General features: G+C 31.3%; 2 protein-coding genes across 2 annotated transcripts; both read left to right on the top strand.

The window, feature by feature from the left end:
* The first annotated feature begins 3,227 nt into the window (after nt 1–3,227).
* On the top strand, nt 3,228–7,874 carry LOC116339717. Its single transcript, XM_031765749.1, has 13 exons — nt 3,228–3,464; nt 3,765–3,889; nt 5,007–5,112; nt 5,176–5,467; nt 5,556–5,586; nt 5,649–5,839; nt 5,923–6,199; nt 6,262–6,510; nt 6,575–6,707; nt 6,776–6,909; nt 6,986–7,085; nt 7,149–7,241; nt 7,668–7,874. Exons 1-13 carry the CDS (start codon nt 3,228–3,230, stop codon nt 7,872–7,874), a joined length of 2,175 nt encoding a protein of 724 aa, XP_031621609.1.
* A 1,918-nt stretch (nt 7,875–9,792) lies between these two features.
* Nucleotides 9,793–11,149, top strand: LOC116339653. Its single transcript, XM_031765665.1, has 7 exons — nt 9,793–9,929; nt 10,037–10,085; nt 10,148–10,304; nt 10,376–10,456; nt 10,522–10,638; nt 10,716–10,772; nt 10,837–11,149. Exons 1-7 carry the CDS (start codon nt 9,888–9,890, stop codon nt 10,985–10,987), a joined length of 654 nt encoding a protein of 217 aa, XP_031621525.1. The 5' UTR covers nt 9,793–9,887; the 3' UTR covers nt 10,988–11,149.
* Nucleotides 11,150–14,259: the final 3,110 nt, after the last annotated feature.

Below are 14,259 nucleotides of genomic sequence, written 5' to 3' on the forward strand. Positions count from 1 at the left end.
GGATAAAAAAGGGATGTCACCAACAACATACATACATACACTTTTTTAAGCTTTTAAAGTGGATATGATGAAATAGAGTGCCATAAAAAAAATTAAGTGAAGTTTTTTTTCCTTTTTAAAAAATGATACAATCATCCATTTTTCAGCTTTACAAATGAACTTCTGAATTAAGAGTGAGAAGCATTTTTTAAGTCGCACAACACTAAAATACACACAAAACAAAACTCGATAGCTGTCAATAGTTTCAATGAAAAACAATATAAATATATAGATATTTTATTCGACTGGGGTGTATCTCTGGATCAAGCAAATAATTTGCACAAATATATCTTACCAAGGAAGCTGATTTCGATGCGATCAACAGTTGATCTCAAAAATGAAAAGAAATGAAAAGATACATTGATGAAAAATTATTTTAATGAATTTTTTTCGGCCAGAGAAAATGTGTAACTTTGAGAAGAATAAATACTATTTCTTAAGATTAAAGATCTAAATGTAAAAACAAAACAATTATGAAATAAACCTTTAAGAACTATCAACAACAAAAAAATTGCTGAATTTTTTGGCTTGTAAAGACCATTGTCGGACCTATATGTCACGACCTACATGCACCCAGGATCAAATAGTCAATTGTTGTTTTGGTGTATAATTTAATTTTGAAAACAAACCGATACACGTGCTTTAAACCATCGACACATTCAAACTTGTACACACACAAACACAAAATACGTAAGCACAATGTATGAAAGGAGCTATATTATGTAAAATACAATTATCGAAGAACATGAAATAAAATCTTTTACTAAAAAAACACATTCTATGGAGCCCACTTTTCTTAGTTTTTTTTCCCATTTAGTTTTGATTTTTCAGGAACAGCAAAATACGAGGGCCAAAATAAGGCTCTCTTTGCCCAGCGTGGACATTTTTTGCGATGGAGCTTCCGCTCGTCCAGTCCAAATCGAACAGGAATTTGTCAAATAACAAATCGATGTTCCACTTTAATACTCGTAGACTCCTTTTATCAATTTCGATTCTATAGACTCACTTATTTGTTTCATTTCTGTAGACCAGTGACCGGTTCGCGCATATTTCTATGCTTGCCTAAATACGCTAGGTAGCATAGATATGCCAAGCATAGCCGCAAACGCAACCGACGCATCGCCGTTCACTCTATATGAACAATGCACATGTTCGTTTATGCAAACGACCGTGCGCATACAATATAGCTCGAATCGAATGGCGACGGGTGAGTTGCGGCTTGCGTCTCCGCTATGCTTAGCATAGCTATCAGGCATAGAAATATGCGCGAACCGGTCACTGCTGTAGACTCAACGTACAAGTTAAGTTTTTATTCTAATCCATTCAAATATGCCTTATCTTTATTATTCATCTGCCAATAGGTGGCTATCAGAAAATAATAGCTATTATTTTCATTTTTTATTATTATTTCCAACTTATCTCATTTTCTTGATCAAAAGTGGTATGATGAAAAGAAAATTAATTTATTCAAATGTTTTTGAGCACGAAATGTTTGTTTTATATTTCTTAATTAATTAGATATTATGCGGGGTTGTAATAAAAATTATTAATTTTAAGGGTGACTTTCAACTTGCAACCAGTTCAATATAAACACGGCGTGAAAACAAGTATTAATATGGATCATGGAGCATTTTCAACAATTTTCATATCTTTGATAAAAGTTCCTTTTTCGTATTTAGTTTATGTGTTCTCAGCATGTTTTTGTGTGATTTCAAAAAGTTTCTCGTTTTCAAATTGCAAGAAAGTGCTTCAATTGTCAAAAAATTCGTTTTTATTTGAATTGTCTCGAGATTCAAATGTGCATGGTTTCAATCATTTAACCAACAGAAGCTATACTGCAATTGAAAGGTATAAATAACTTTTTTTACATGAATATATAAAATGTCTTACATCCGTAAGATAAAATTTTCCGCACTGTGATCCACAACATGCAATTATTACAAATCTTTTACTCAAAGAATTCACGAGAAAACTGAATCTGACATTAGTTTTACGATACAAATAATATTTTCGAGGCACTTTTCATACAAAAACTACTAAAAATGGGAATTTTTGTATCGGAGCCATGCCTATATGATATCGTAATCATGTGAAAATTTGCAGAGGTTATTTTTTTCACAAAAAGTTAACATTCTGAAAGTTTGAAGAAATTTCAGCGCATATTAGGAGTACCTCCCAAACAAAATTTTGGATTTTTCGCTCAAAAACGAAATTTTGTATGGGAAGTACCCTTAATATGTATTGAAATTGTATTGCAAATTTAGTATCATATTCGGTTTTCTCGTGCCAAAAAACTCCCCAACACACATTTTTGAGTAGAAATTAAAAACCAAAATGTAGAAATTATGTACAACAATTATCGTGAATATGTATATACAAAAAAAAATTGGCTTTTTTAAAAATGAAAATTTCAAAATCCGGAAAGTGTTTATCCGAAATTCGTACACCACCAAAGTGAATCTCTTTAAAATGTATAAAATTTGTACAATTCAAGTCACCCATCATATTTGAAAAATTTCAACTGAGTCGAGAAATTTCACATATTATTTGGCATTTGACTGAATTCGCAACGAGCGTTTGCCCAACTTTTCAACTATATACAAAATATGTACAACTCAAATCTGTTATTAGATTTGAAAAATTCCAATCCGGTAACTTTCTGTAGCAAAAAGTTTAAAAATCTAAAAAAACTCAATTTACAGAAAAAAATTACCCGAAATTCGTACACAACCGAAGTATATATGAATGGCTCGGAATAATAATGACTTTAATTTTTTAAAGCCGTCTCCGTCTTATGGAAGTCAGATCTGATTTTGTACATTCGATATTGATTATGATAAATTACGGTTCTTTTTATTAATTTGACGCCGTGCACAACAAATTCGTACAAGAACTGAAGTGGTATAACCATCCTAGTCGCCGCACATTCGTCGGTTGGGCCCTGCAGAAGCTCCAAAATGATACGGAAACATATATTTTATTTCAATTCAAAGTTCTATCAGTATAAAAAAACACCCGTTTTATATTGACGTATATGTTTGACGTTTCGTTGTAGATTCGGTTGGCTACTATTGGTCCTAACCTTCGCCTACTTCACGTTTTCAATTTGCTTCAATCAAGTGGTCAGATTTGTGAACGATCCATTTATATTAACTCTGGATACCAACTATCACAAATGGACGTATTATATGCCTGGAATCACCGTTTGTACTGATTTTGAAAATGAACGTTTTATTGAAGAGTTCTACCAACGCACTACAAATGCATCGATTGATAAGAATTCAAAACACTATCAAGATTATCGTCACGACATGACAATAATCGGATCAATAACTGCAGACAGCATGCACTTGATTGATAAACTTAAAAATATGAAATTATTCAGGAATCTCAGTGGAGAAGATTTGTTGGATGTCGTGGCAAACGTATAAATTCTTTTTATAAATAACATACTCTCCGGCAAGTCACATTTGAACACCTAATCGGGAAAAGGTGAAATATTTGGTGCTTTACGCTGTTAAAGAAATAATTTCCGTACACTATGTATGTGAAAAATAGTATGGCATATTCATACAATTTTTGCAATATCTCAAAAACGGTAAATGCACAAAATATTACCTCTAGTTTCGATTGGAAATGATTCAGAAGAAACTTGCTAGAAAGTATACGATAACATTGTGTTTGTAATAAATTTGTTAATTCACCGGCCATTTGTTAATTTACAGATGAAAACAGACACTCGACAGTTAGATTTTGATCGTAGTTTGCGTCCAATTATTTCAGAAGCTGGAATATGTCACACGCATTCGACCATCTACGATTATTTCATGAAAGATTTTCCAATCAAATGGTACTTGAATTTCAGATTATTTGTACATATTTATAATAACAAACCGTCTAAACTCAAATGCCTCAAATCATGATGGCAAAATTCCGTAGGGGGTCCCTGGAAAAATCCATGGGGGGTCCCTGACGATGTCAACAAATTGTAGGAAATGAGGATATAATCGTTTTTTTATTGCTCTTCACTTTTTTGGCGAAAATCCCTAGCAAATCGAAAGAATTTTCTCGGCAAAAAAAGGGAAGAGCAAAAAAAGCAGTGAATAGATTGAGCTACAGCTATATCAGTGCTATTTACACAGCCCCTATTTATAGGCGCTATTTACGACTTTATGATACAATTCCGAACGAAATGTTCAAAATGTAAATAGAACAATTGACTTATTGATTTTAGTATTTTTTTGCGTAAACAAATCAATAGGTTTATTGTCCGGAATTGTATCATAAACTCGCTGTCCGTATGCGTTGTTCACAAATAGCACCTATGAATAGGAGCTGTGAAAATAGCACTGCTATAGCTGTAGCCCAATCTATTCACTGAAAAAAAGGTCCTCATTTCCAAAATTGTTTAGGGTTCCTGAAAATATTTTAGAGGGGGTAATCCGAACCCTAGGAACCCTCGTCATCACCTATGCCTTAAATCATTCAATATTATTTCAAAGATGTTTTACAACATTTTTTTGGCTACAAAGTTGAAATTGTTTGTTAATAATATTGAACATTTTACTACTACACATTTTTTTCGAGTCTTGAACATTTCCATATTTTTAGATATATTGCATAAATCAAATGAACCGTTGAGATGAAAAAAATACGTCTTATTTTTCCCACAATAATTCTTGAACATACAAATGACTTGCTCCGAATAATAGTTGAACATGATTTATACATGAATTTATTCGGGTCGCTGGCATGTTGAAGTATTATTCGCATCTTTTGCATGTTCAGATATTTTGGAAAGTCATTCTTATGTTCAAGTATTATTGTGGAAAAAATGAGACGTATTTTTTCATCTCAACGGTTTATATATAGAATCTTATCTATCTCAAATCTCTCAAAAATCTATTTTTAAAAATCTGAGGAGTTTGATCTTATGGAAAATGTATTTGCAAATTAAATTTAAAAAGGAACGAAAAGACACAGAGATGGTGGGAGCCCCTTTGGCCATGTAGCATACTTCAACATTGTAATATGATTTCCGCATTAGTTAGACCTATCAAAAAAGCAAAGATTGTGAGTAGATGCTCTTTTTAATGATTTAGAAAAATATTTTCTCATATTTATTGTTTCTCAAAGTATTTTCATGGAACAAAGGACATACTTAATTTAAAAAGATCTCCACAATCTGAATGGTATCCCACAACAGACTTTAATACCATGCAATTTGAAATAGATATAAGTGCCGTATCCACTAGCAATCGCACCAAAATGTTTGGCATTGAGAGTCGCAAGTGTAGATTTGAAGAAGAAATTACATCAAATCGTAGCTATCCGCTTGGTGTGTACACGCAAAACTTTTGTTTGATGGAATGTAGTGCTGATATTGCGGTAAAATTGTGTGGATGTCGGCCATTCCTTTACAATATGGGTGATTGTTTTTGTTTTTGTTTTATTGAATCGAAACACTTTCACACTATTATTTTAAATTATTTTTTATATCGATATGTAAATTTTAGGCCCTGGACCTATTTGCAATGTGACTGCAATGTAACATTTTGTCAGTTTAATATTTAATATGATTTTAATCGATTACTTTCAAAATTTCGTAGGATTTGCTTGTATAAAAATGATTGGAATGCATACAGGGAAAACTGTTCATGTTTACCGCAATGCAATTCAGCTGAATATTCATTCGTGCGAACACAAAAAAATTGGGGTGATTATATAGTTTCGCTGAAACCAAAAATAAAAAAGACACGAATCAAAAGAGATATTAAATTTGGAATCCATTTCTTGGTTGGTGTGTATAGCTTATATAAGTTTTTATTTTAATTAAATCATTTTATACTCAACTATTTCAATTTTCTTCTGTTCTATGAAAAGTATCGATCGGTGGAGCTGCAGCATTGTTTCTCGGATGCAGTCTAATAAGCATTGCTGAGTTTATCTACCTTGTCACAATTCACGTGTATGTGAACTACGCAAAGAGATCCAAAGCGAAACAAGAAATCAGTGAAAATACTCTTGAGAGTAAAAATGACATTTCAAGTGATGCAAACTACATTGGAAAATTGCAAAACAAGCTTAATTACTTTCTACAAAACAGTAATTTACATGGATTACGATACTTAGATGTGGCTCGATATGAATTTTTCGATCGGTTAGAACATTAAATTTTGTTAAAGTATTTACAGACGATTACAGCGAATTTCTTAATTTTAGTATTTATTGGATTTGCATTATAATCGTCTCATTAATTGCAATGATTTGGATATTGGTATACACATTAAATGACTCTTTGGACAATTTGATTGTTACCAATTTCGATGTGATCAAATCAAACCAGAAGAATATATTTCCTGGCATTTCGATTTGCATGACGAGGTTGGCTGAAGCCGAAGTAATATCTGAAGATATAAAGCAATTTATTCAAAAATATTACGCAGAGCACAACATTGATGAACCAAAATCGTAATTTGAACATAATACTTTCCATGATGTTGATTCCTAAAATGATTAAAACTGATTTTTCCAGCGAGGACTTATATTTTCAAATTATGGACTATGCATATCACAGTTTTGGTATTAACAGATATCTAAGAAAATTAGATATTTGTGAAGCAATAAATAGTACTTGCGGTGTGGATGTTAAGATTATTAAACAAATGGTTGGCACTTGCGTCTAAAATCCTTTTTTGGTTGCAAATAAATTAACGTTTATTTCAATTTCAATTAGCTTTGGCCACAATGTAACAATCTGTTTAATATTCAATTTAACGGAAGACATTATTACAACTGCAACGATATTTTCAAACGAAAAATCATTTATGGTGAAGGCGTGTGCTACGTGGCTAACTCAATTTCCTTCTAGTAAATATGAAAAACAATGATATTAGTGTGGCAAATTAACTTTCGTAAAAATGCCCATGTCATTTTATTTAATCAGTAATTTAGATTGGGACCAACTACCATTGACTTACTCTGCACATGAAAGAAATAACACATTCAGCTTTGATTTAATTCAAATGGAAGGTTTTATTTTTTATGTTAGTTATATTTTATTGCTATTTTCATATTTTTATAAAATTAATAAAAAATGTTCTTTTTAGATTTTATTTCACAGTCCAGATGAATTTCCGAATGCGCTTTTTAGTCCATTTTCTAGTCTCATTGATGACAAGGATCAAGAATTCAGAGTGAAGGTTACATAGTTCATACTTGACATTTGTAATAGGATGGATGAATTTTTGTCGATTTGAGTGGGCAGCTCAGATTAGTTGCATAAGGATGAGCTGATTCTAAAACAGCCACTTTCGGATGGGGTCATGGATCATATAGGGTGACGACTTCAACAAAAATGGAGACATCGTCTTTTTTAAATGGATTGAGATTTTTAGTTATCAAAATTTCTGTTTATTTTTCACTTTTCTATGCTCAAATTGATCTTTTTTCATCATTCAAGACCATATTTGGCAAAAATTTTGATTACAAAAAATCTCAAATTTTTGCCATTTTTTTCGGTTTTTTGTCTCCACTCTCGTTGACATATGACCCCATCAAAAGTCATCCACCCTAATTTGTAAGCTACAAAAATAACTTAGATAAATAATGAATGATTAATTGAACAGACTACTCAAATGATAAATTCGGCAGACATAAGAGATCTTTCGATTGAAAAGCGACAGTGTCGATTTCCCGATGAACGTTGGCCCCCGAATGCATCTATGCCCTATAGTTTTGCCACATGTTTTATTTATGTCCGGGCCCAATTGGAAATACAACTCTGCAATTGCACACTACACTTTGCACCGAGTGAATGTAAGAAATTCGTTTAAAATTAGCGAAATAATTGCCAATCGCATTCTAATTTGTTTGATACAACAGATGAAAATCATTACTGCAATTTCAAACAAATGAAATGTATTGCGGCTCATATCCACACAGATGCAACCATGCTTATTAAAAAGTATACTGACAAATTTAAACAGTGTCTCCCATCTTGTAGTGAAATGCATGTTGATTTAATTGGGTATCAAAATTCTTTCTTGTTGTTGTTGACATTATATAAACATCATTTTAACTTTACTTGCAGACTTTATGAGAAACAAGCAGCCAATATTTCCCTTAAGGATAACACATTGATAGGATACAAATCAGTAACAGTTTACGCTCCAAATGAACGTGGCGAATTGACACGAGAGGTATCGTTCGACAATCTCGACTTAATCATCTCGGTTGGTAGCGTCGTTGGTCTGTTTTTTGGTGCTTCATTTCTCAGTTTGGCTGAAGTAATATACATTTGGATTTTACGTAAATTTTAATTTATTTGATTTGTATAGAAACAAATCAAAGACATTTTGGAAATATTGTTATTAATTTTTTATTTTTTATCTCCTAAACAAGCACATCAAAAAAACTTTAAGGTTTTAACATTCTTTTAGCGTAAATTTGTAATCGCATTTTTTGCAAACTTTATGATTTTACATATAATTAGTATAGATTAAATATCAGTATTTTCCATCTTTGCCCACATTTATGGCCACATAATCAAATGATTTTTTCTAGAGAACATGGTTTTCCATTCAACCCAATTACAAGATAGTTTCTTTTTATCGGATCTAGATGCGGATATCGTGATATCTATATTACGCACGATATTTAACGCTCGCTCGCCTACGAAACGGGTGCGTCGATTGTTGTTTCTATTTAAAAATATTCCCAAAAAAATCCCGTTTAAAAAAAATCCATACAAAATCACGTTTTTCTTGATTTTTTCGTGTTTGAGCAATTTGTACTCGGTGGAATGGTACAGTGAATCTAATATTTTTGGTAGACAACATTTTGCATGACACACTCCACTCACACGCCATTCGTATATGAATCCTATGTTAGTGGAGAGTTTCTCTGCTTACTTTGCTTGTTATTTTGTCTATCAAAAAAATTAGATTCACTGTATTTTTGAAGAGTACAAATTGAGTACTAAATTTTGATATAAAAATGGTCAATGTATAAAATAAGGGGGGCCAATGACACGCACCTCTTTCATATTTGATTTTAGAGCCATGTGCTCTTGTTTTGTATTAAAAACGATAATTATCTATTTAACTTAAGTTCATGTATGGACGTTTTCATGTTACCACCGAAAAACAGCTGTTGAAATGATATTTTGCCAATTTAACCAGGGGCTCGGAAGTATTTTTTATTCGTGAAAAATTTAGCATATTTACGAATATTGGTGCATTTTGAGTAGTGAACAATAACTCCACTTTCTGACTATCGTAAATACGCAAAATGGCAGCAAATGGTACATGTCATTTAGTGGTGCGTCATTTGTAAAATCACACAGGCTTACTATAATTACACACTTTTGAAGTTCTTCACCAAAAATTTTTTTTTTGTCAAAAAATATAAATTTTTAGCCTGAAAATTGTTTTTATGCAATAATAACATGATTATTAATTTTATTTTGTGCTGTGTATGTGTTTCAAATCGAATTCTCGCTGAATACGAGCTGTATAATTACAAAAAAACTACGATAATCACGAATATTTGTAATATTTCTCGCTATATACTAAATTCATACAAAACTGTGTTTATTTGATGTTTTTTTTTTTTAGTTCCGAGCCCCTAGCAATTTAAGTGATAATTATTGGAGTACATTCCAGAAATTATACTACAGTTGGTAACAAAATTTTTATATTATTTTTTCAAATGTGTGTGTCGCTCTCGTGGAAAATATTACATTTATAAATGGATATAAATTCGATTTCACTCGACAAAGTTTGATTGCAAATGAAAGTTGAAGGACACGTCGTGAATTAAATCAGGTTTTTTATAAAACAAAAAAAATGAAGTTGTTTATTATTTTGAGCTTTACTCTCTTAATTTTGGTAAGTGAATAAAAAAAGCGTTTCAGTTGATGAATTCGACTAAGTAAATTAAAAAAGTAACGAAAAGTTGACGATAGATATCTCAAATTTTTTAAACAAATATTCAGCATGATGTGTCAACAATGTTGAACAAATCCTCAAGGAGCAACCATAAAAGTAAGAATTTACGTCGATCAATAATTTCAATAACATTTGATCATTCAATTATTAAATATTAGATAAGGCTTCAATAACAGCGTCATTGCCAGTATCATTGTGGTCACTAATACCAATGTCCTCTTTGAGTGGAATAGTTCGCATGATTCAGGCAAATATTAATTCTGAAAATGTTCGACAGGCTGCTATACAATACAAAGGTACTACATGGATGGAGAGGTACGAATTACTTGATAATTAATTTAGAATTATCGAATAATATGAAGAAAAAAAATATTTTATTGCTGTAGATGCTGTGGCATGCAAGGAACGAATTACACCAATATGTTCAAACAATTTCAAAAAACTTCACCAAAATATCCAGAAAACGAGTAATTTGGTTTTCCATTAATCGTAAAATTATATATATTATTACTATTATTATACATCTTTACAGCGAAAATATTGATTTTCTAATGGACATTATTGAAAGTGTGAATAATATGATAAGTGTGTTTGAACTTCATTACAATGCAGATCATGACCATGGATATCTTCTGAACTGGCTTGTGAAGTGAGATATTTAATGAAATTTGTTATGTCATAGACTTTATTAAATTTTTAAAATAATAATCATTTCTATTCATTCAGTGATGTAAATGATCTAGAAAAACACGCAGACAAATTGAAGAAGCTACACGATAGCCGGTAAGTAATCTTTGCTTAGTTTCAAAAATATGTTTTTGTTTAATTTAATATCTGATATTTTTAGGGGAATTTCGAAAATATTGAAAGAATTAATTCAGAGAGTATGTGTCGATATTCATACAAATATTTGCTGGTTAAAAGGATCAAAAGATGAACATAAGCCAATCATATTTCCCACCGAGACTGATTCGGACAGTGAAGAGAATGAAGAGTGAGATAAAAATTCGATTTGATTACTTATATTTTCTACAAAAATGAAATATAAAAATCAAGTAATTATGTACTGATAACATTACGTGGCAGATATAGTTACTTTAGTGAGTTTATGTCAAAACCTTATCGTAAATTCAATAAAAAAGGTTTATTCTCGAAAAAAATTGTTTTAAAGATCACATTTTTATTCTGCATAATTTTTTACTTTTTGATGAAATTAACAAAAGTTATTATAATATTTTTTGCGCGACTCTCAATCCAATCCATTAGGGCTCTTATATATATTCGTACCTGCTTGGGGACGAACATAAATACATATATCAACGGTAACGGCTACATATCCGTGTCCTGGACACGGTGTCCACGGCTCACTGTCAATACTCCCACAGATGACAACTTCATCCGTACCCGTCACGGATGCGGATATATATTTTATCCGTATCCGTTAAACTAAGCTTACGAATACGGATGAATTGTATGTCCGTGCGATGTGTATCCGTGAAAAATTCTTAATACATCCATTGCTATTTCTGTATTCACAGATAAAAAAATTATCCGTATCCGTAAACAATTTTTTATTGCTTTTATTCAACGTAAGTTTTGATGTAGTTCCAAATTTCTTTTCCGCATACTGAGCGCATTGAAATATTCTAATCAGCTCAAAATTTTGAAATGCACAAAAATAATTTTTTAACGTTTTTGGGCCTAGAGATTCAAGAACAATGGTTTTTTACCCTGTACGCATTTTGTACCTTTTTGTTAGTACAAGAACTCTTCAGCACGGCATTCTTTTTCGGCTCTTTTTAGTATGGCACTCAAGTCGGCCACCGAAATTAACATTTGCACCTACCGAACAAATCGGTTTTCCTGAATTGAAAGAAAAAACAAGAGAAAACATAGATTTTCCTTTCGTTTTTTAATGGTGTGGGTTTCGGTATGAGCAAAGATAGAGTTTTATCTTTTACTAATTGCATACATGCATTGAAATCGACGGTTGATTTTGCATTGGCGATATACCACTGACAGTATAGTTTGTTCTACCAAACGGGAATGCACATGGTATTTGGATGCATACAAATAGTATGTAAACTTGTGGCTCCATAAAAAATGAGTTCAAATTCACAAATCTTACATAAGATTCAGTCAGTAATATAGCAAATAAGATAAGTTTCATTTTTAAAAAATAAAGAAAAATGTTGATTTCAAACAATTTGTTCAACTGTTTCAAGAAATGTTTTAACAAATAAAGAGTTTTAACAAATAAAGGGTTTAAAGATATTATGAAGTAATTGTGTATCAGCAAATTATCTACAAAAAATAAGAACAGAAATTCTTATTTTCTCGCGAATGTATCCCATACGTATAACACGTGTTATTTATTTATGGTTATTTTGTGTATTGGTCTTATAAAATTTTACAAACAAGATCTCACTTTTTTATGTCGATTTTAGTTAGTATTGACTGTTCGTTCGTTCGTTCACTGGCAATAAAAATAACATATGCGTTCGTTTTTTAATAGAAATTTTGTTCGTTCGTTTGTTCATAGAAATCGAAAAAAAAATTGTTCGTTTATACTTCTTGAATAATTGAATTTGTTCATTGTTCACTTGATCGTTCATAGTATTTTTAAGAAATGTTTGATTACAATGCATGTTTGTCGTAGGTTCTGACGCTGCCGACCCAAGGAAGGAGGCTTTTTTCTCCCTTTTCAAAAAACTTCATAAAAAAATGAAATAATTGAAATTACATTGACTTTGGTGTCAGGTTTCAGTTCAAATCCATCATGAAACAAAACATACATGTAGATTAAATCATGACACAAGAATGGGTTCTTGTCATCTTGAGCACTACTTGCCTTTTTTGCACTTGATAATATAGTACTTAAAACTGCTTCACCGCCTTCTCCAGGATCTATTGACAAAAATAAAGGAACCTCGAATATCGTTGAAAATTTTAAAATGTAATTTAATATGTTTCCTTGAAGGTGGAAAAAAAGCCAGAGAAAACATAAATTTCGCTCTTATATTTTAATGGACTTAGTTTCGGTGTGAGCAAACTCAATGTCTTTTCTTGAACTAGAGCCATGCAACCATCAAAATCAACTGTTGAATTTTCGTTGGGTAAACCACTGAAATATAGAGGTGAAATTTTTAAGATTCGATAATTCATTCGAAGTCTAATAGTTTTTCTTACTAAAAATTGTAAGAAATGGTTCCAAATGTGAATGAAGATGGCTTGGTTATGCATCAAGAGAAAAGGATCAACTTTTTCTATAATTTGCTGGGCAAAGAGAGCCCATTTACTGGGCTTTATTTTGCCTGTCGTATTTTGCTGTTCCTGTAAAATCAAAACAAAATGGGAAAAAGAACTAAGAAAAGTGGGCTACATAGAATGTGTTTTCTTAGTAAAAGATTTTATTTCATGTTCTTCGATAATTGTATTTTACATAATATAGCTCGTACATTGTGCTTACGTATTTTGTGTTTGTGTGTGTACAAGTTTGAATGTGTCGATAGTTTAATGCACGTGTATCGGTTTGTTGTATTCCATACGAAATTAATTCAATTTAGAGATGGACACAATATGACAAAAATAAATTATACACCAAAACAACAATTGACTATTTGATCCTGGGTGCATGTAGGTCGTGACATATAGGTCCGACAATGGTCTTTACAAGTCAAAAAATTCAACAATTTTTTTTGTTGTTGATAGTTCTTAAAGGTTTATTTCATAATTGTTTTGTTTTTACATTTAGATCTTTCATCTTAAGAAATAGTATTTTTTCTTCTCAAAGTTACAAAGTAAGAGAGACGTAGGTTTTGTGAAATTTTCTCTGGCCGATAAAAATTCATTAAAATAATTTTTCATCAATGTATCTTTTCATTTCTTTTCATTTTTGAGATCAACTGTTGATCGCATCGAAATCAGCTTCCTTGGTAAGATATATTTGTGCAAATTGTTTGCTTGATCCAGAGATACACCCCAGTCGAATAAAATATCTATATATTTATATTGTTTTTCATTGAAACTATTGACAGCTATCGAGTTTTGTTTTGTGTGTATTTTAGTGTTGTGCGACTTAAAAAATGCTTCTCACTCTTAATTCAGAAGTTCATTTGTAAAGCTGAAAAATGGATGATTGTATCATTTTTTAAAAAGGAAAAAAAAACTTCACTTAATTTTTTTATGGCACTCTATTTCATCATATCCACTTTAAAAGCTTAAAAAAAGTGTATGTATGTATGTTGTTGGTGACATCCCTTTTTTATCC

The sequence above is a fragment of the Contarinia nasturtii genome, unplaced genomic scaffold, assembly GCF_009176525.2.
Source record: "Contarinia nasturtii isolate CC-2019 unplaced genomic scaffold, AAFC_CNas_1.1 Cnas_scaffold_533, whole genome shotgun sequence".
Lineage (NCBI taxonomy): Eukaryota > Metazoa > Arthropoda > Insecta > Diptera > Cecidomyiidae > Contarinia > Contarinia nasturtii.